The sequence below is a fragment of the Mustela putorius genome, unplaced genomic scaffold (assembly GCF_011764305.1).
Source record: "Mustela putorius furo isolate JIRA1106 unplaced genomic scaffold, ASM1176430v1.1 tig00003869_pilon_pilon_pilon, whole genome shotgun sequence".
Lineage (NCBI taxonomy): Eukaryota > Metazoa > Chordata > Mammalia > Carnivora > Mustelidae > Mustela > Mustela putorius.
In genome coordinates this window covers 3,437,745-3,459,551 of record NW_025422021.1, presented here as the reverse complement: position 1 = coordinate 3,459,551, position 21,807 = coordinate 3,437,745, and the positions used below count along the sequence as shown (strand labels likewise).

The 21,807-nt window shown below is 37.5% G+C and overlaps 1 protein-coding gene across 6 annotated transcripts in view; it reads right to left on the bottom strand.

The window, feature by feature from the left end:
- CCDC141 (coiled-coil domain containing 141) overlaps positions 1-21,807 on the bottom strand; it is a 231,247-nt gene that overhangs the window by 209,262 nt on the left and 178 nt on the right. For 2 of the 6 annotated variants that reach the window (XM_045066877.1, XM_045066873.1), the window contains exons 1-2: positions 14,012-14,428; positions 11,557-11,679 (exon numbers count right to left, since the gene is read on the bottom strand). In XM_045066877.1, coding sequence (XP_044922812.1) covers positions 11,557-11,679; positions 14,012-14,113 — 225 coding nt within the window. In that variant the 5' untranslated portion in view covers positions 14,114-14,428. Of the gene's footprint in view, positions 1-11,556; positions 11,680-14,011; positions 14,431-15,312; positions 15,409-21,807 lie in introns of those variants that run through there. The other 4 variants (XM_045066874.1, XM_045066875.1, XM_045066876.1 and 1 more) reach the window with 4 other exon arrangements.

Genomic DNA, 21,807 nt, shown 5'->3' with positions numbered 1-21,807 from the left:
CTGGCAGTTAGAATATTTTAAATTACATATGTTGGCTTCCATGTGCGGTTTGCATTATAGATTTGTAATTGTTGCTCCTTAATAAGTGTAACACACTAGCCAAGTAGGCTTTTTTCCCACTACATTAATAAAAGTTTAACAGCCTATGGAATCACTGAACCAAAGAATCTTGAGCTCTCAGAAAGCAGTGAGCAAAAGCCTTGGGTAGTTTGGGTTTTTCTAAATTCAATTATGTAAAAATTTGGGATATGTTTTGAGTTGAAAATTAAAGTTTAAAAAAGTGTACTATGAAACTGAGTCTGAGAGCTTGTGATTCTTCAGAGTTCCCTGTCTACTGACTGAGTAATTGAGCTTTTTAAAAAGAAAACCAGAAAGCCATCTATATAAAAATGAGTAACGGAGTTGAAAGGTGAGATTGCCTCTTCTAATTTCATTACCTTGACTCAGGGCCTGAAATTTGTACCATGGAAGCCCCCTTACTGCTCCTCTGGCCCCAAACCTGGAGCTTTGGTTTAATTACTCCGCCATGCAGTTCCCATCACTGTGTCTGCAGGACCAAACAGTGGGGATGACAGAGGGAGGAAAAAAGCAATGCAAAGTCACTTCAAGCTCTGAGACCGTAATTCCTCAGGTCAGAGAGGTCTCTCCCCTTCTCAGAGGTGTAGGCACCCCCCTGGTGGCCTCCACCTTCTCCATCACAGCTGCTTCTAGGGGACTGCTTGGGCTAAGGAAAAAAAAAGAGCAAAAAACAAAAACAGAAGCAGAGTATTTCCTCCCTTTCTGTATGACCCAAGGAAGCCCGCTTTCTACTGTTCAGATGTGAAACAGAAGACTCTTCTAGAGCTTTTTCTGCCTACCTCTGGGCATACTTCAGGGTATCAACTTGCCTTTAAATCTAAGCTGCGCCACGCTGGAGGAAGAAAACAACAACACCGCTGTTTGGTGGTTTGGGGATTCTGATCTCTTCCCCTGATCTACCTGCTAGCTCTTACTTTTCACCATGCTCTGCATACACACATTCGGTAGAATGTTTATAGTTGCCTTTAATGGAGATAGGGTGAAGTGTGTTTACTCCATCTTGCCTGGAACTGGAACCAGTATTCCATTTTCAGACAACTTTTTTAAGATAAAAATTCTAATCTCACTTAAATCCCTGAACCTCGAATATGTGATGGGAGAGAGAAAGAGGAAACAGGTAATTTGGAAGACGGGGTTAACCAAAGAATCAGAAGTTTGCCTTATTCTCCTGAGGACCAATAGCTTTATGAAATTGTCAAGAGAATGATATAGTCATGCCATTTGAAAAACTCTTGAGTTTTGCACATTTATACGTTATGCTATATCTAAGACAAAATCTATATTTAGAAAAGATACATCCTTGGCTAAGTACAATATACAGTTGGGTCTTTTGTAGAGCAGAAGGATCTGTTGCCATCTGGATAGAATGCAAAAAGGGTATTTCTATCCTACCATTTAAGCTAACTCAGCAGTACTGAAGATTGAGAGTAGGAGTGAGTGGGTCCTGTGCTACCATTTTTATCTCTGCTCTCCCTCATTTGTATTTCTTATAACCAAGTTTTGTCCTGTCAGACCAAGACCCTTCTTGTGATAACCAATAAGGACTATGGGTTCTACTTCAATGAAAATTTTTGTTTGTAGATTTATATTTTAAAGAAGCACCATTTTCTAAGCAATAGCCTAGAGACTATAGGCCTATGACCTAAAAAAAAATACTAGTTATAATCCTGACTTTTAACCCAGATTCAAATAAGAATGTGTTTGGCGATAAATAACAGAAAGCCCAACCAACATTGGGTTAAACATCTACGAGTTTACCTATGTCACAACAAGAAGCCTGGGACTCAATATAATCTTCCACAGTATGAAAGAGGCATAAATGGTTAATTTATAAATGTATTCCCCTATTGTTTGACATCATTATTAAATTATTCCATTAAACTATTAAATTAAATTATTGCAATTAAATTATTTATTAAATTTATTAAATTATTCCATTAAAAACATTTGGAAAGGTGCTCAATATCATAGCAAAGGCATTTTCATATCTATATCCTTACTAGTGTTCTCATTTCCAAGGACAGATTCCAGGAAGTGAGGTTGCTGAGTCACAGAATGTAGGCAGTTTACATTTTAATGCTTGCTAGTTTCCAAAATGATTGTGTCAGTCCAAATTCTCACCAACAGTATGGTAGAATGTTCTTTTCCTTATATTCTGTCATTGGATATTATGACTATCTTGAGTTTTTAATAGTACATTAAGCAAATCATTTTTTTTTAATTATTTAGTTTTGCTTCTCAGGCTATTACTGATGTTGAGCATCCCTTTTCTATGTCTATTGGTGATTTGCCCCTCTTCTGTGAATTGTGTATTTTTTATTGATTTTACTGGGTTTTTTTGTCTTTTTGACTTTGTTATCAAAATGAAGGATTGTAATTCTTTAACTTTCATATAAACTGCAAATGTATTTCTTCCAGTCTATTGTTTATCCTTTAAATTTGTTCTATGGTATCTGGAAAACTCATATTCATCTCCAGGACAGCCAAATATCACTTTCTCTGTCAAGTTTCCCCTGAATTCCCTGGCAGTTAGTCATTCTTTCCACACTATACCCATAATATTTTGTGCATATCCCTGTGTGCAGAATTATAACTACAAACCTTTTCTTCCTGTTCAAAAAACTATACCAAAATGAAAGTCAAACAGATATATTTTTGAACACTATAATAGATATATTATAATAGATATACTATATAATAGATATATTTTTGAATCTGCTTTCAATTTTCTAAAAGTAAATCATTCACAAACTTCAGAATTTTCTTTTCACTAATCATTAGTACAATCATATCATCTTTCATTTTAGAAAATCTTAGTCCCACTTCTCAAGTGTCTCTCCATGAAAACTCTTATTTTCTTCTTTCTATACCTTTTGTTCATGAGTGCTGACTTCAAAATCTCCAGAGGATGCCACTCTTGTTGTCACCCTCTCTTCTCGTTATTTATTGCTGGTGACAAACTGCTGCAAATTTAGTGGTCTAAAATACTTATTTACTTTGCTCACAATTGCCAACTTGAGCAGGGCTCAGTGGGGAAGATTTTTCTTTGCTCCACACAGTTCAGCTGGGAAGCTTAACCAAGCCTGGAGAATCTACTTCCAAGATGGCTCAGGTGGCTCACTCACATAACTCGCAGGTTGGTTGGCTGTTACCCAAGATCTCAGCCAGGGCTGATGCTGGGAGCCTCGGTTCTTCTCCACATGGGCCTCTCCACAGTGCTACTTGACTTCCTCACCAGTTGGCTGGGTTCCAAGAGTGACTATTGGAATTACAGAAAGTAAAAGCAGCCAGTCTTTGACACTGGGTCTGGAAACTGGTACAGCATTATTTATGCTGTAATATTTGGGGCAAAGCAATCTGAGAGTCTATCCAGTTTTAAAAGAACGGACACAGACCCCACATCTCAGTGGGAGGAGTGCCTAAGAATTTATGGTCCACTTTAATCTATCATAATCTTCCCATGTACTGTGTCCTAATTTTGTCAAAAAAGTTTCAGTATTTGATATAACCAAGCCATGCACTATTCCCTACAGAAATACGAAAGATGCCTCTCTCTTTCTTGCCAACTATTTGTCACTTGGTGTCCCAGCCCAAAGCAATATGGTGAGTGACTTGTGCTCCCTACAGGCCTATCAGCTTCTGCCAAGGAGTCAAGTCCAACCTAACTACTGAGCCAAGACAAGGGATAAGATAATGTCCTCTCCCAATTTTTTACTCTGCAGTCTCTGTACCTACAAAATGTTCCACTTACAGAATTTCTTCCCCTCTAACAGACCAACTCCCATCAGCACTTCATTAAGTATAATCACACTGAACTGGTGCTTAATCTGAACTACTGACAAATTATTTGTGATATTTGCAATACTAATGTGCCTTAACTTCATGTCTGAGAAGCCTATTGTCATGGACTCCCTCTTTAACCAACTTCTCTTATACAAATAATATTCTATCAGATTCTCCATGGCACTCTTCAATCTAAAGAATTTGAATTTTATTTCACTCTATACCTCCATAGTACTCACTGGAGTTGAATATCTCAGAAAAGAAATATCCTATAGACTAGGGAAGTGCCAAGTGAGGAAAGGAAAATCACTAGAAGTTTCACTGTTTCATAATTGTAAGAATACTTTTTTTGTTGTTTTTTAATGGTAGAAGTTCTCCATTTTTAAACGTATAAAAGAAAAATTAAACTGCCTACTAGCTCCTATTCCCCTAGGAATAGCCTATCTTATTTCAGTGATTTTCTTCAAAATAATCAGTGAAAAATATGGCAGGTCCTTTATATGTGTAGAACACTAAGACACAGATCCCTTTGAGCCACAGAAAAAAGGAATTCTTGTGTACTACTGTTGATGGGAATGCACAGTGGTGCAGCCACTCTGGATGGAAATACAGAGTTTCTCAAAAAGTTGAAAATAGAACTACCCTGTGATTCAGTAATCATACAACTGAGTATTTACCCAAAAAATACAAAAACACTAATTCAAAGGGATATATGCACCCCTCTGCTTATTGCAACATTATTTACAACAGCCAAATTATGGGAGTGCCTGGTGATTTTTTACCTCAGCTCAGGTCTTGATCTTGGGGTCAAGAGTTCAAGTCCCACACTGAACTCCACACTGGGTGTGGAGCCCACTTTAAAAAATTAGTAAGTTAAAAAAATAGCCAAATTATGGAAAGAGCCCAAATGTCCATCAACTGATGAATGAATAAAGACGATATGGTATACATAGACAATGAAATATTATTCAACCATTAAAGGAATGAAATCCACAGGGTACCTGGGGGGCTCAGTGGGTTAAGCCTCTGCCTTTGGCTCAGGTCATTATCTCAGGGTCCTGGGATTGAGCCCCACATCTGGCTCTCTGCTCAGTGGGGAGCCTGCTTTCCCCTCTCTCTCTCTCTCTGCCTGCTGCTCTGTCTACTTGTGATCTCTCTCTCTCTCTCGCTCTCTCTCTGTGTCAAATAAATAAATAAATAACAAAATCTTTTTAAAAAATAAATAAAGGGATGAAATCTTGCCGTTTGCAACAACATTGTTGGAGCCAGAGAGCACAATACTAAGCAAAATAAGCCAATCAGAGAAAGACAATATGATTTCACTCATATGTGGAATTTAAGAAACAAAACAATTGAACAAAGGCAGGGGGGAAGACAAACCAAAACCAGACTCTCAACTATAGAGAATAAAAAGATGGTTACCACAGCAAAGGTTGGTGGGGGTATGGGTGAAATAGGTGATGGGGATTGGGAATACACTTATCTTGATGGGCACTGTATAATATATGGAATTGCTGAATCACTCTATTTATACCAGAAACTAATATAACACTGTATATTAACTACACTAGAATTAAATTTATAAAAAAAATTTTAATATTGGAATTTGGAAGGTACAAATTAATCTTACCTCTCTCCCCTCAAGATTTCAAATCAACTGAAAAATTGACATCAAGTTCAGATATGGGTCAAAATAGCACCTCTCATTACCATAAAACTAGACTAAAGAATGGGCTGACTTGACTTTCTATTTTTTCTTCTTAAAATCTAGTCATTGGGACCTGCCTGTGAAGGAGTTGAGTCTGAGACACAGACATACATTCAGCTGCCCTAAAAGGTAAGATTGCAGCCTGCCTCTGCCAGGCAAGGATTTCCAGCCAGGTCAGCGGTAAAGAACATGTGGCCCATGAGTAGACAGTGTCTGCAGGTAGAGACCATGAGGTTGGCATCCCCATGGCTGCCACTTCTTTCCCTAGTCTCACCAATCAGGTACACAAGGTCCCAACCCCCTCATTCCTGTAGGGAAAGAGGAAAGATGGGTGAAAACATCTAAGAGTAGCATTTCTGAGAGGGTAGAATTTTCTGACTTGTGAGTCTATAGGAAAATAGGCAAAGAGTGGAAATGGATATCCTATATGAAGTAAACATTCAGGGTAAAATACTGCTATGATGCAGATAATATACTATAGGTTAGTTCTCTTCCAATACTGTCCTAACGGGTTCCATCATATTCTCAACATACATGTTAAAATTTTCTCTATTGTATAAATATATACAATTAAGTCATACAGATTTACTTTATTTTTCATTCTTTTTTTTTTTTTAAGATTTTATTTATTTATTTGCCAGAGAGAGAGAGAGCGCGCGAGCGACCACAGGCAGGCTGAGTTGCAGCAGAGGCAGAGGGAGAAGCAGGCTCCTCGCCGAGCAAGGAGCCCAATGTGGGACTTGATCCCAAGCGCTGGGATCATGACGTGAGCTGAAAGCAGCTGCTAAACCAACTGAGCCACCCAGGCGTCCCTTTATTCTTCATTCTTAAAGGACTTTATTAGGAAAGTAAAAAGACAACTCAGAGAATGGGAGAAAATGTTGGCAAATCATATACCTGATAAGGGATTAATATCCAGAATATATAAAGAACTCCTAAATTCAACAACAAAAAACAAACAACCTGATTAAAAAGTGGGAAAAATACTTGAATAGACATTTCTCCAAAGAAGATACACAATTGTCTAAACACATGAAAAAGGGGTTAATATCATTAGTCATTAGGGAAATATAAAACGAAACCACCACGAGATACCACTTCACACACAGTAGAATAACTATAATGAAAAACACAGAAAATAGCAAGTTTGGACAAGGATGTAGAGAAATTGGAACACATGTATGTTGCTGGTAGGAATCTGCTCCTAAATCTAGTAATATGTACAGCTGATGTGAAAATTTTTTGGTGTTTCTTCAAAAAGTAAAATGTACCCCAAATAACTGAAAATAGGTATTCCAATACTTTATGCCAACATTCATTTTAGAATTATCTTTAACAGTTCAAAAGTGGAAACAACCCAAGTGTCCATCAAAGTATGAATGGATAAATAAAATGTGGTATATCCATACAATAAAGTATTACTCATAAAAAGGAATAAAGTTCTGATGCATGCTACAACATGGATGAATCTTGAAAACATTACATGCTAAGTGAAATAAAGCCTACCAGAAAGAACATATATATGAGTGAGTCCATTTATAAGAAGCACCTAAAATGGACGTAGAGGCAGAAAGTAGATTTGAGAAAGTAGATTTGAGAAGGCAGGAATAGGAGTCATTACTTAATAGGTGAGGAGTTTATATTTGAGGTGAAGAAAAGGTTTGGGAAATAGTGGTGATGGTTGCACAACACTGTGAGTGTAATTAATGCCATAGAAATGTATACTTAAAAATAGTTGAAAGTGCAAATTTCATGCTATATATATTTTACCACAATAAAAAAATTTTAAGGGCGCCTGGGTGGCTCAGTGGGTTAAGCTGCTGCCTTTGGCTCAGGTCATGATCTCAGGGTCCTGGGATCGAGTCTCTGCTGAGCAGAGAGCCTGCTTCCCTCTCTCTCTCTCTGCCTGCCTCTCCGTCTACTTGTGATTTCTCTCTGTCAAATAAATAAATAAAATCTTTAAAAAAAAATTTTAAGTACTATATTCTTAGTAAATACTCAAGTTTATAGTAGAAAAATCACACTATTCCTTATGTATAGCAAGTTTTAATAAGACTTTTAGCTTTACTACTAATGTATTTTGACTATTCCTCATACATTCATTTCTAACTAAGTAAATGGAAATAGGACAAAAATAATTATTCCCTGGGTTAGAAATTTAGTCAGAATCAGGGAACCAATAGATTTATAAGTCAAATCAGAGGTGAAATTTAGTATTCTATACTCAAAAGGGTCATTCTTCACTGAATGCAATTATGGTATATGTACAAATACAGGAGCCAGTGGCTGGAAGTTTGTTTGGTTTGTATAATTCCTTTGGACAGTTGCGAGGTAGTTATTTTTAGCCAGATGTTGAGGAGAATATTCTCAGCATCATCCTTAACATAATTCCAATTCCTCTTTCCTCCTAGAACCACTTAGAAATGTAATGTTGAGACCAGCCATAGGCAAATCTTTACCTGATTTAAATCTCTCTCCCTGTTCCCATATTTCTTCTTTCTTGTTAGAAATAATTTGAGTATGGTTTAAGAATCTAGATGACTTTGGGGAGTTAATGTTTTTTGCACATGATTATGTTTTCACCACTGAAAAACAGGGAAATTTTTTTTTTCTGGACATTCCACTGGAATTAAATGTTATACTGCCGAAAGGAAAATAGCATCTTCGGGGTATAGACATTACCAACATTAAAAAAAAACTGATAAAAGTTCTGTTTTTCCAGAAATTTCCCTTTTAGTCTAAGTTACTAGTGTTTGAGATATCCAAATTCCTCTGATACATTAATTACTAGCAGAATATTTATGCCACTTTTTCTTTTAAAAGCAGCAGGTATATACATGTATCATCGCAAATTTTCTTTTTTTAGGTGTTTGAGGGTAACTATTTTTATCATAATTTTTCATATGAAAAACCTGAGACCAGAGAGGCTAACTGCTATGCCCAAATTAAAGTAGACCCAGCGCTGAACCCTACAACCTCACAACACCACTTACACAGCATTCTTCTTTATAATTAGAACAAGTTGCAGGGCCCTGTGCATAGGAAAAGGACTGGAATGAATATTAAAAATTAAATATTATTGGCTTATTGAACTACTAATGTTCTTATCATTCAAGAAGCTCATATTAAAACTAACTTGGATGCAACAATTTTGTACTACAGGTTTGTGCCTACACTGACAGCATAATAGCTAATAAATTGGTTAAATTCATGGTAAATTCTATACATCAGCAATATGGAATTTACCTTTTTATTATATTATTTTTAAAATTATTTTAGACTTTATTTATTGATTGATTGATTCATTTATTTATTTATTTGACAGAGTGAAGGAGCACAAGCAGGGGGACAGCCGCAGGAGAGGGAAAAGCAGGCTCCTCGCTGAGCAGGGAATCTGACTTTGGGGTTGCTTCCCAACATCTTCTGGGATCATGACCTGAGCCAAAGGCAGCCACTTAACTGACTGAGCTACCCAAGTGCCCCACCCTTTTATTTTTTTTAAGAAGTTTTTTTAACAGCAAATCTGGAACAGACTTCAGATTCCTTGACTTCTATTTTTTAATCAATAACATTGGAAGATGATGCTACTACTTAAAATTTCTTTGGGGGTTGGGTGGTTAAGTTGACAGTGATAGATGGGGTTGAGGAAGGTATGGGAAATGGACATAAAGAGGTCACGACTAGAAGTCTACATGAAGCCAAAAGGCCTTTTTACTGAGACCTCACGTACTTAGATCCACTCACTCACAGAGAGGGAGAATGGCCCCATGATCCCATGGCACACTATGGTGAGATCCACAATAGATATGAAGCTTTGGTCTATCATCTCTCTTCATTTTACAGTTAAAAAGCCTGAAGTCTGGAAGGCTAGTCCATAACCAGGAGATTAGCATGAAAGGACAACAGGACTTCAGAATCTAGAACCACAAGCACCTGCTGAGTATGGATCCCGTTAAATGGGAAGCTCTCTCCACCACCCCTGACCTCACTGAGCTCCTAATTGATTTAAGTATGAAAATTTAAGCATAGCTGCTGTGGAGCTGAACTATTTTGCCTAAGACAGCATTACCCCTGAGTTGTGCGGTCTTGGACAGGAATAGGGGTGGAAGAAAGGAGGGAGCCTAAAAGACCCAGACTTCCGTGAGCTTCCCCACCACTCAGATTTCAGTAGTAGACTTGCAAATGCTCACTGGGCATGAAGTGTTAGTGGAAGTGTTAGGGGAAGGGATGTGGTTTCAAGTCCAAGTTAACTTCAAGCATAAACAGTTGGCAGGTATATAAGAGGGAACTGGGGACACAAGAGACCATGAGAAAGTAAACCTCTGGGGACAAGCAGGAATTTTGAGGAAGCATTGGGTTTCCACAATTCATGGAATTCAGTTTATTTGTATAGCAGCCACAGCCAGACTTTGAATTTTCAGCTGAATTACACTAGTTAGGGGCATAATCAGAGCTAAAACATAGATCTTTTGATTCCTGGTTCAATGTTCTTCCACATCATAATGTGTTCTTTTCTTATATACAAAGAACTTCCTGGTGGCCAGGGATTTCTACTTTGAAAAACAACACAGAGCCCACAGCCTAGAGCCCAGAACTGCCTAAACAGGAGAATAAATTCTGGATTCTAACGGCTCCGTCCTTCAGTACTAATTCTTTCTTCCACTTTCCAGTCTGATGTACCCAATTAATTTTACTACTCTCCAATCAGGAAACCACTGTCTGTATATATCAGATGCAGTTTAGATCTGCTCCTAAATCTAGGAAGCAAGTATAAAATCCAGGCTAGATGTTCAAAGAAGCCAGTACTATTAAAGCACTAAAAACACGAGTCATTGCTGGCTGTCTGATCAAACCTCTTTGATCTTAGTGAAGGCATTCATTTACCTAAAAGAGTTCTTACTCACAGGGCTGGCTGCATCCCTGGGCTCCATTTTTAGAAAGGGACACCCCTTGGGGTTTGAAGTGACTTTGTCTGCTGCTATTTTGAAATTTTTAATAATTTGATTTCTAAATTTGTGTTTTGTAAGTAAAGTCCAAAGGGAAAACAGAGGAAGTGCTGGGGGATTGGTGCCTTATCTCACATGGGGTCCTGCCTCCCAGAGAGTCTCTGCTATCCTTTCTACTCCCCTCCCTTGTTCAATGACCTCTGCCATCTGCCCTGTGGGGGTCAGGGCACAGCTGGGGAAAGGCTGGGATCAGGCCCACACCCTGTGCACTCAGCCATGGCCAGGGCCCAGAGCCTGTGAGTGTGTGTCCTCCGCCAGCGTGTATCCCATATCTGAAGGAGCTAACAGTAAATAGCAGATAAAATACAATGTGACAGGTCAAGAAAAAGTTTTTTCTTGCTTTTTGAACAAAAAGCCCACCTTTTTATTTTGCACTAAGCCCCACAAATTATGTATCTGGCCCTGAATTAGTATCTTACCTGGCAATCTCAAGCTAATGTTATTTTTAGATTCTGAACTAAATAGCCACACAAATATGGAGTAATAACTCTGATTTTACTAAAATTATTATTTGGTTTCAAGAACTCTTAATATTAAATACAAAATCAGATCTTTTCAAAAGTTCAACAGAAGGAAAATAAGCTTCTATGTTATTCTTGCCAGCAGGTATGATTAACAACAGGAACTTTGGATCTGTTGTAGCGACTTGACAGTATAATGGATGAAATGGAAAAATGATGGAATTTTTTTTTTTTTCACTGAGACAGCCAGGAAAAAAATCAGTTATTTCTCCACAACAAAAATAGTATCACTCCATATTTTCTATAACATTAGGGAAAGTTTTTAAAAAATCTTGTCACCTCTCTCCAATCCTAGTATTTGCTCATAAATAACTATAGCACTTTTCCATTATCTATATGGCACTATATTTAATGGCAATAGGACAGTGATGTCAGAAGAATCAAGAGGAAGTATAAGAAATGGATTTTTATTTATTTATTTATTTATTTTTGGCATCTGCTTCACATTTTAATATCTTACCTTGAGCTTGCCCAAAAGAAGTTCATGATCATGAAGAAGCTTTTTGGTGTCATCTTGATTGCTACCAATTTCTAGAAGATTGGGCTGTGATTCAGCCAACTGAAGTTGCACCCACTTGCCACACTATAAATAAAAATGAAACAAAATACACTTTTAGTTCCTCTTGTTTCTTCCCCTTTATCGCTCTCCTTTTTTTCCTTCCTTCTTTCCTTTCTTTTTTACAGTTTCAGTTATACTGTGAACAGTTTATTCCTTCCATAGAGATAGGCTTTACTGACATTGAAATCTAACAGGTTTGATATAAATCCATGCCCTGTCTTTTCCTTCATTCTTAGGGTAAATTCTTTTCTCTTGGCATACTGTATTTAAATTAAAAATTCTCAAATGAAGAACAGATACAATAGATTAGGTATTAGTGACTATTACGAAGTTATAGAACATGCTACACAATTGTACATTATCTCTCACAAAACTTAATTCCATAAAAATAGTGAGATTGCACCTGGGCAAATAGGATGCAAGCTTCACCAAGGGGAAAATGTTTTATAAATGGTATTTAGGCTGATCAGAGTCTTTACATTGACCTCGCTGGTTCAACTGGGAAGAATAAGCAGCAGAGGAAGGAACAGATTTTTATCCTACGTTAAAGTAAAAACATAACATTTTCCAATTTTTGTTGTTCAGTAAACAATAATATATGTATGATAATGTCAATAAATTTAGATGCATGTGAAACAGATGTATGAATGCGGCCAATTTGTTTCCAACATGTAGGACACTTTCGCTGCTCCAATATATAATTCACTGTTGCATTTCCTGAGGAATTACTTTTCTAAGAAGCAGCAACTGATTAAGCAAGAGGAACCGTTAAAAGGTACTGCACACGGATAAGCAAATTGCTGAAAAGAAATGAAAAAAATGTGTAGCTGGTCCATATCATGAGTGCCCTAAGACCATTTGGAAACAAACCCATACAGATTAGACCCCGACACTTCTATTTCTTTAAGGTGGACTTTCTACTCTGAATAGCTTGAGATTTATTTTATTTGGGACAGCATTTAGTTAAAGCAGTGAAGGGTGGCCAGAGGGAACATTCTTAGAAACACGATCAAGTTAAAATAAGTATTCCCAGCATAATTTTGGGATTTTTTTCCCCCTGTATAGTCAAATGAACTCTGATTCTCCTATAATTTATCCCATACACATTATCCCTTTTCCTGCTCTAAGAAATGTTTTCTATTTGAAGGAAAGAAAAGTTGACTTCTTTCAAACAATGAGTTTGCCTCTTTTCCCTCACTGGTTGAAATTTGTAGTTACTCAAATCATCATAAAATCACATGTAAATCATCAATTTTTGCTACCTCTGCTTCAGGCTTCTTTCCATGTCCACCCACTGCCTTTGAAAGGACTTGAGGGCCAGGGAATCACCAGAGGTGCTGTTTACACGGGGCTGGTTCTCAAGAGCACTGGGAATCACACCAGTAGGAGCACTTTACGTTCAGTGATCTAGAGGGAATCGTTTTGCTCAGTATCAACTGCTGTTTTCCTGTTACAAATTTTCATATTAATGTAAAATTCACAGCAATTAAGTTAAATTAAACAGGCCTCAGTCACGGCTTCTAACAAAGGCCAGAGAAATCAGGTTGATGAGGTCCTGAAAGTAACTGGATGGTGAGCACTGGCTTGTTTGCCTTGTTCCCTTCATTAAACACTGAATTCCTGAAGTAGTGACTTGTCTAAATCCAAGCACAATGCTTCAGGGGTTTTTGCAAGACATTCCATAGGAAATAAAATCATGGATGTCTTCTTCGACCTAAAGGTATGTGGCCATCATTGCAAACCAGCAAATTACTTGACATAAAATATGCAATAGCCCTAAGCCTCAAGTGTTTCAACTTCCTGCTGATAAGGACAAATTTGACGCCTGCCCTTTGCACCTTCCCTGGCAGGGTCTTCATTCTCCCAAAATGTGATAAGGATTCACTAGTGCCTTTACCATGGCAAAAGCAGTGCTGCCGAGGGCACATGTCTGAGCCTCCCATTAGGTGTTCCCTGCCCTCCATCGTGTTCGAAATAGCACCAGCCTGTTTCTGCTGGGAACGTCCTCTTCCCTCCTCCATCACAGCCACTCTCAAAAATCACTAACATTTTACAGGTCCACCTGACTCTCCAGCCTGGTAATCATGAACTTGCAGTCATGAGTAGCTTGGCTTTAAAAATAAAATTGAAAGTATATGGTAGAGTTTTTTGTTTTTGTTTTCATTAAGCTGCTACAGATGTTTTCTGGCTAACTGAAAGAGAAACCATAGTGAATTGCTGAAACTTAACAAGTAAGACGTACTTGCTGTGCTATTTTCTATATGCTGAGTCCTGCCGACTATGTGGAATGTTCTTTAGGATTATTAACACCCTGCAAAAAGCCAGCTGCCACAGAGAAAAAAGAAAGTTGTCTTACCTTTACCACAGCTATCACGATTTTGGAGTCCCCAGCCTGAACAGCTACTGAACTGACTGTTGTCGTCGAAAACTCCACATCAGGACTTCCTTGGCTGGACATGGCACGTTAGAACCAGAATTTATACTCTGGACAGCCTCTGGACAGATGTGTGTCTGCTGGTCATTTCAGAAGGCAGTCACTGGGGTTACTTGGATTCATTCAGGGGAAGAGCTCAGCTCATACTGATTACTCTGCCAAAAGGAAAGAACAGGAGGTTAAAAATAGACAACCCCATTGAGTTTATCACGAGAGGGGGAGAGAGAGAAGAGAAGGAAAAAGAATCGCCACACCCCTGGTATGGTAACACTAAGTGCCTGATATTTTTGCCATTATCTTAAATGGGGAGGGCAGCTTCTAGCTCTCTGCCTATCAGTTGATGTTTAACAGCAAATGGGAAAAAAATTACATCCTGACAACCCAAATTCATTTTGCCATTGAATCTATATGGTTAGGGTGGACTTTGAAACCAGCCAGTCACGGACCTGGATATCAATCCTTTCAAGATTTTTAAGTCTCCCTTATGCAAAGAAAACCCCCCAAAATGTACTTTAAAAATAAGCTCTAGTGTGTATTTTGGGATTAAGCCACAGAAGTGCTTATAATTTTAGATTAATTTGCTTCTCTAAAACTTACTGCCTTTTGTCAAATGAAGTTTATGAGGCATGGTCACATTTTCTCAGGGCTTCAGATTTCTTAGGGACATTTTAAAAATATTTCAATAAGCAATTATCAATAGAGATCTACCATTTCAGGATTTCTTTGTGACTACTTTACTCCATTCACCAGCATTTTCAAATTCAATTATCACAACTAACAGGAAGTAATATACCTTGCTATTACCTTTAAATAGTAGCAAGAAAACCAATTTCTTTTGTTTAATTAAGGGTTAATTCTGTATATTTTACTACAATTTTTTTTTAAAAAAGATAATAATGTATGTACTTCAGGTGTGGTTTTTATTCTTCTCTACCCCCCTATGCAGGAAAATTATAGACAGCTTCAAATCAGAGTCCAAGATTGGCAGATTAATCCTCTTGCTAGAAACCCAGCGTGTGTCACAAGTTGTCTGTGGTATTAAACAGCAGCTGTTGGATTCCCTGTCAAAGAACAGCTGAAAATAACACTGTCGTTTAGGTCAGAGGTCAGATGCAAATACATCAGAGATACTGACTCCAAAGTTGCTAGAGCTGTTAGAAACCTCTGGGACAAAGCCAGAATGGAGGATAAAGTAATGAACAGAGTTAAACTAGTCCACTCACCGTTTAAACCCTTAGGTCATTTCAAAAGCATGTTCGGGTTTAAGCCTCATGTTCAGAAGACTGAGTCAGGGGGGCGCCTGGGTGGCTCAGTGGGTTAAGCCGCTGCCTTCGGCTCAGGTCATGATCTCAGGGTCCTGGGATCGAGTCCCGCATCGGGCTCTCTGCTCAGCAGGGGGCCTGCTTCCCTCTCTCTCTCTCTACCTGCCTCTCCATCTACTTGTGATTTCTCTCTGTCAAATAAATAAATAAAATCTTTAAAAAAAAAAAAAAAAAAGAAGAAGAAGAAGACTGAGTCAGCACCACCGCTTTGTTTTGCTAAGGTTCATGATAATATTCTTGAGTCAAGGAGGGAAAAGTGCTTTCACATATAATTCGGTGTTCAGCGATTGTTTTTGTTTCCCACAATATGTCATGGCTGCTCTGTAGTTAGATAGCTCTGACCCAGGTCCCTGGTCTCAGCACCTGCCTGCTGGCTAGCAAGATGGAAACCATGCCTGGATCCCAGAAACTGGGATCCGCAAACTATCTGACACTGTGAAAGGAGAGGTTGGAACAAGCTCTGGAGAGTAGCCACCAAGAGATACCAGGATGTAGAAAATATCATAAATACTTTCATTTCATGGCAGAAATGGAGAACCAACCTGACCTCTTTGTTAAGTTTGCCTCTGTGTCGAAGGCAAGCTCCTTCTGCTTGAGCAAGTAGTTAGTCCAAACAAAACAAACCAAACAGAAAAACCAGTTTTCCGCTAATTGCCCTCAAGAACAACCAAGAGTTGACAACTGTGTCACATAATAGCCACACCCTAAACTAAAATGTCCAAAGGAGTATTGCTTAAATCTTTGTGTACCTTGCCACCTGGAACAGCAAACAGTGACTTGCACCCAAAATACACAGTGCACTTTTACTCCAAGTCAATCTTACTGTTAGAAACTCAGTGTGTGTCCAAAAAAGAAAAAAAAAAAAGAAAAGAAAAGAAAAAAGAAACTCAGTGTGTGTCCTAGTTGTATATAAACCTTCAAGAGGCAAAGGGACCTTCGGTCAGCAGGCTGCAAAGACAAGGGCTGGGAAAAAAGGGGTTATGTTCATAAAGCCCCGCTTAGGATGGATGATGGGTGTGGAGGGTAGGCTAGAATGTGTGGCACTACAGGTCCACACCAAGGAAAAAGGAAAAGGGAGATGCCGAGCACAGAAAATATGGCTGAAAGTCTGATGAGTTCTAAGGTTTAAGGGCAAAGGGAATTAGAAATATTTAAGACTTTGTTAAAAGATTAATCCAGCTCTTTAGCAGCAAAGGTGGTGCTTTTTTCTGTGCAGATGACCTTTTTCTGTTAATTACATGGAGCAGGGCTCGGTGTTGCGTAAAGAAATTGTTTTCTACATTGGGAGATGTAGACGATAATGCAAACTGCATACGTGAATTTAAGTGATTTCGGACTAATGTTTTTTAATTCAAATTCTTGTTTTTAAAACCTTTAAAAGGCTTGACTCACTACTGTTTCCCCTTCCCTTGCTATCTTTTCAACTTTTTAGTCCTTTCCTCTGCAGAAGCTTTGTTGTTCAGATCTCTCTATCCACATGTAGTTCCTTTTGAACTTTTGCTGTATTTCTTCATCTAGCATAATATTTAATCATAACTTGCACTATTAACTCTGGGAAACAATTTGGAAAATAGTTAGTGTAAAATATATTGTACTAAGAAAACTGGTACACTACAATTAGATGGACTTTTTTTTTTTAAGATTTTATTTATTTATTCAACAGAGAGAGATCACAACTAGACAGAGAAGCAGGCAGAGAGAGAGGAGGAAGCAGACGCCCCCCTGAGCAGACAGCCCGATGCAGGGCTCAATCCCAGGACCCTGAGATCATGACCTGAGCCGAAAGCAGAGGCTTAACCCACTGAGCCACCCAGGCGCCCCAGATGGACTTTTTTTTTTTTTTTCAGCATAACAGTATTAATTATTTTTTCACCACACCCAGTGCTCCATGCAATCCGTGCCCTCTATAATACCCACCACCTGGTACCCCAACCTCCCATCCCCCCGCCACTTCAAACCCCTCAGATTGTTTTTCAGAGTCCATAGTCTCTCATGGTTCACCTCCCCTTCCAATTCCAGATGGACTTTTTAAAAAAAAAAGCTTTTTGAGATACAGTTTGTTTATACTCCACCTCCCCTATCATCACCAAAAAACAAAACAAACAAACAAACAAATCCAACCAATCAAATAAACAAAATAAGCCAAAACAAAACAAAATAAAAATCCTTACAGGCAGTCTCATATCCTTTGAAGTTTATGGAGGATCTTACAAAGGTTATTATGCCTTCTCTGTTTATCCTTCTGGGAAATGCCTGTTTTTATACTGGCTGAATTTTAGTGAAGTATCTTTCATGAGAATATATCAAAAACTATAACTGGATTCTATAGAGTTACAAATACCATTTCTTTTCCCCAATTTCTTTCATTATGGTAAAATACACATAACATGAAATTTACCATTTTAACTATTTTTAAGTGTACAGTTCAGGGATATTAAACACATTCATTATGTTGTACAAGCATTACACCCACTTATCTCCATAACTCTATAACTTTTAACCTTGTAAAACTGAAAATCTATACCCATTAAACAATAGTTCTCCATTCCCTCCTTCCCCAAACCTCTGGCAATCACCATTCTGCTTTCTGTCTCTATGATTTTGACTAAGAATTCTAAGTACTTCATATAAATAGGATCATACAGTATTTACGTCTTTGTGACTGCCTCACTGCACTTAGCATAATGTCTTAGAGGTTCATCCATGTTGCAGCCTCTTTCCTTTTTAAGGTTGACTAATATTCCAGTGTGTGTGTGTGTGTGTGTGTGTGTGTGTACATCACATTTTTGCATATCCACTCATCCATCTATGGACACTTGTACTCCTTCCATATTTTAGCTATTGTGAACAATGCTGCTATAAACACGGTATACAAATTATCTGAGATCCTGCCTTCAATTCTTCTGTGTATATACCTAGAAATGGAATAAGTGTATCATATGGTAATTCAATTCTTAATTTCTTGAGGGAATATCAGACTGTTTTTCACAGTGGCAAATAGCACATTTTAATAAAATATAATTAGCTGGTAGTTTGGAAACTTTATCATGTGATTTTTTAAAAAGATTTTATTTATTTATTTGAGAGAGAACATGAGCAGGGGGAGGAATGGAGGGAGAGGGACAAGCAGACTCCTCGCTGAGTGTGGATCCTAAGGCAGGCAGGGCTTGATCCCAAGATATCAAGGTCAAGAGCTGAACCAAAATCTAGTCTGATGCTTAACCTACAAAGCCACCCAGGCAACCATCATGTGCTTATATTTTAGCTTGGTCTATGGCTATGATGTTAAAACAACACATTTTCTTTACTAGAGTATATGTGGGGTCTGCTCAATTCTTCATAGAGAATCCCAGGTGTTTGTCTTAATCAATATTATAATTAGTTAAATTAAACTTTATATAAAGACAAATTAGATAGACATGACATAAATAAAGCAGAATGAGTCTATTTATCCAGGCCAAAAATTCAAGGCAAAACTTTCTCTGCTATCATTATTATTAGCAATAAAAAATAACAGCTACCATTTAGTGATAGCTGTTACATGCCAAGAACTGGGACAAGTGTTTTATACTCTATTCCATTTAATCCACATATGGCTGGAAGACTTATTTTCCTGACTTTATAAATCACACACACACACACACACACACAGGGATTTACTGATATCTACCACCCCCTGTCTAAACTTTTCTGCCTGGGTTTCAAAGCTATCTATGGCCTGGCCCCTCCCACCTGCTCAATGACATTTACCATTTTTACCAGTCCCCCAGGATCATCCTTGGTCTCTTCCTTAATTTAGTTGTTCTTTGCAGGGGTGTCATCCTCTTCCTCCCTTCATCTATCAGAATTCCTCCCATCATTTAAGACCAAGATGAATTACCAATTCCTTTTGAAAGTTGAAATACCTGCCTATAGTGCTTTTTTCTAAAATTTGACTGTTGTCACAACTTAATAATTATATGCTTATATTGCAAACTTGCTTCGTTTTCTAACAATTTCATTTCCACTAGTATTATTTCCCAACTATGTTTGAAGCTTCATATGGAAAGAAGCCATGTCTTAACATTTTTGGAGATCTTTTCAGACCACCTCATAGGGTCACTGTAGAGACTAAAAGAGTTGCTTACATAAAATGCTTGGAAGACGACCTGGTATTTAGCAAGGGCCATAGACAGAACACAACACTACGCACAAAACTGATGCTTATAAATATTGGCTAACTGATTAAATCACATTACATATAGAAAAAATGACACTTTTAATACAATTCATTCAGTCAATATTTATTCATGCAAATAGTAGTTATTGAACATTTGCTATATATACCAGGCACTTATAAATTAGAAATATAGCAGTGAATGAAACAGAGGTCTCTACCCTTGAAAAGGTAACAATCCAGTAAGAAAGATGATGTCTAAGATGACGACAATATCCTAAATCTAGTAAATGCCAAAAATTTTGAAATGGATTATTAAAATTAAGATGAATTGAAACACATGCTCAGCAACCCAAATGGATTAAATGTATTAGAAAGACATAAGATATGCATTACCAGGGAGGAAATTATTTTACTATAATCAGATGGTAAAAGCATTTCAGTGAGTCATCATTTCTAGAATACCATCTTTACTACCCCCTTTAGCCAAAATTTTCCTAAGTCATTCTGTGTATTATTTAACATTCCTCCTCATACTTCTAGTTTATTTTAGATTACAAGCACTCTCAATTGCCATCCATAAGTAAATGGGAATTGCTCTTTCCCCTTAAAACAGCCTCCGTTCTAGCCATCAGTTCATTCTTCTATGCATGTATCACTTGTTCATTCATCGAGTATGATTAAATACCCACTAAGTGTCAGACACTATTCTAGATGCTAGGCACATGGTAATACACAAAGGCCATTCACTGATGGAGTTTTCGTTCTGGTGGAGGGGACAAAACCAAGCAGGAAACAAAAAGTACACATATAATTATGTCAGAATATAGTTAAGTGTTATGAAAAAAAATAAGGCAAGGTAAGAAGAGAACAGGGGAAGAGGAATACTATTTTACAGTGGCAATTATTTTGCAGGCAACACATTGTACACCTTAAGCTTATACAATGTCTTATGTCAACTATACCTCAGTAAGGCTGAAAATAATAAATAATTGAAATACTAATATTTCTAAGTGTAAAGTTTGTGTTACCTCAAAGTATCTTCAAATATCTCCACAAGAATTTAAGTATTTGAAAACAACTTTTACAAAAACCTAGCCTCCTCCCTCTTAGGCTCTTGCTCCAGTTAATATTACAACAGAGCTTAGTACATGATATACCATGAGCAGAAAGAGGAAGTAATGGATCAGCAATTTCACAGATTAAACCACAGAGTGTAGTAGCTTAAAGAAGGTTGGAAATCACTATATTAAAATATAAATTGAAGAAGTGGAAAGGTGAAGGTTAGAGGATTCAGATATTCAGGGAGTCAGTCAATGTTTAAAGATGGTCCTCTATGCCTCTACATTTTATCCCAATGTAGCAGGGTTCCTTCCCTGTCTACATTTCCTATGTCTTTTAACATAATCAGGTGTCCTAAGAGTCACCCTTCAGAACAGTGGATGGTTATATGAGAAGATAAGAGTCTTAGTCAACTTGATTTTGGAAAATTAGATTTCTTTTGTTTTTCCTAACTGTTGCTAAACTCTAGTTCAGGCTGAGAATTTCCAGCCCAGAGTAATCCCCAGGGAAGCCTAAAGAACAGAAGTCCTTCCAGCTGCTTGGGAAGCCAGCACTGACACTGAGGGTGAGCTGTCACTTCTCTAAGCAGTAAGAATTTTTGCCAAGGAAGGAAAAATAATATAATGTAAAACCCAAGGACATGAAAATCAAATACCCTATACAGGATGGTATTATCCATGGATTCTAAGCAGGAAGCATATAAAGAGCTAAAAAGAAAAAAAGTTTCTTTATAAAATATGAGGTTTTAGTAAGAAACATGAAAACATAAAGAAATGAATGTAAATAGTATATATCACACATTAATAACATATGTATGTGTGTAGATATGTGCATTATATACAGTAAGACTCTTTCAAGTAGTATTATGATGGGCTTTTCTCAGTTATATGGGGTGATGTTTTGTAATTTACTGACAGTTTGTTGGCATTGGTTAATGACAAAGCCAGGTTTAACAAAATTCTACCGTAGGTTAAAAAAAAATATATATATATATTTATTTATATGTAAATATATATATATATATATATATATATATATATATAACCAAAAAAAAAAAAAACTTAATGGAGTTTCTAAAAATTTATTGTATGGACTTTAAGATCTGCATCCTTGCTCCAAGTGAGAATGCCTCATACCAGTGTTCACACAGAAGCCCCTTGCTAGGAGAATCTTCATTT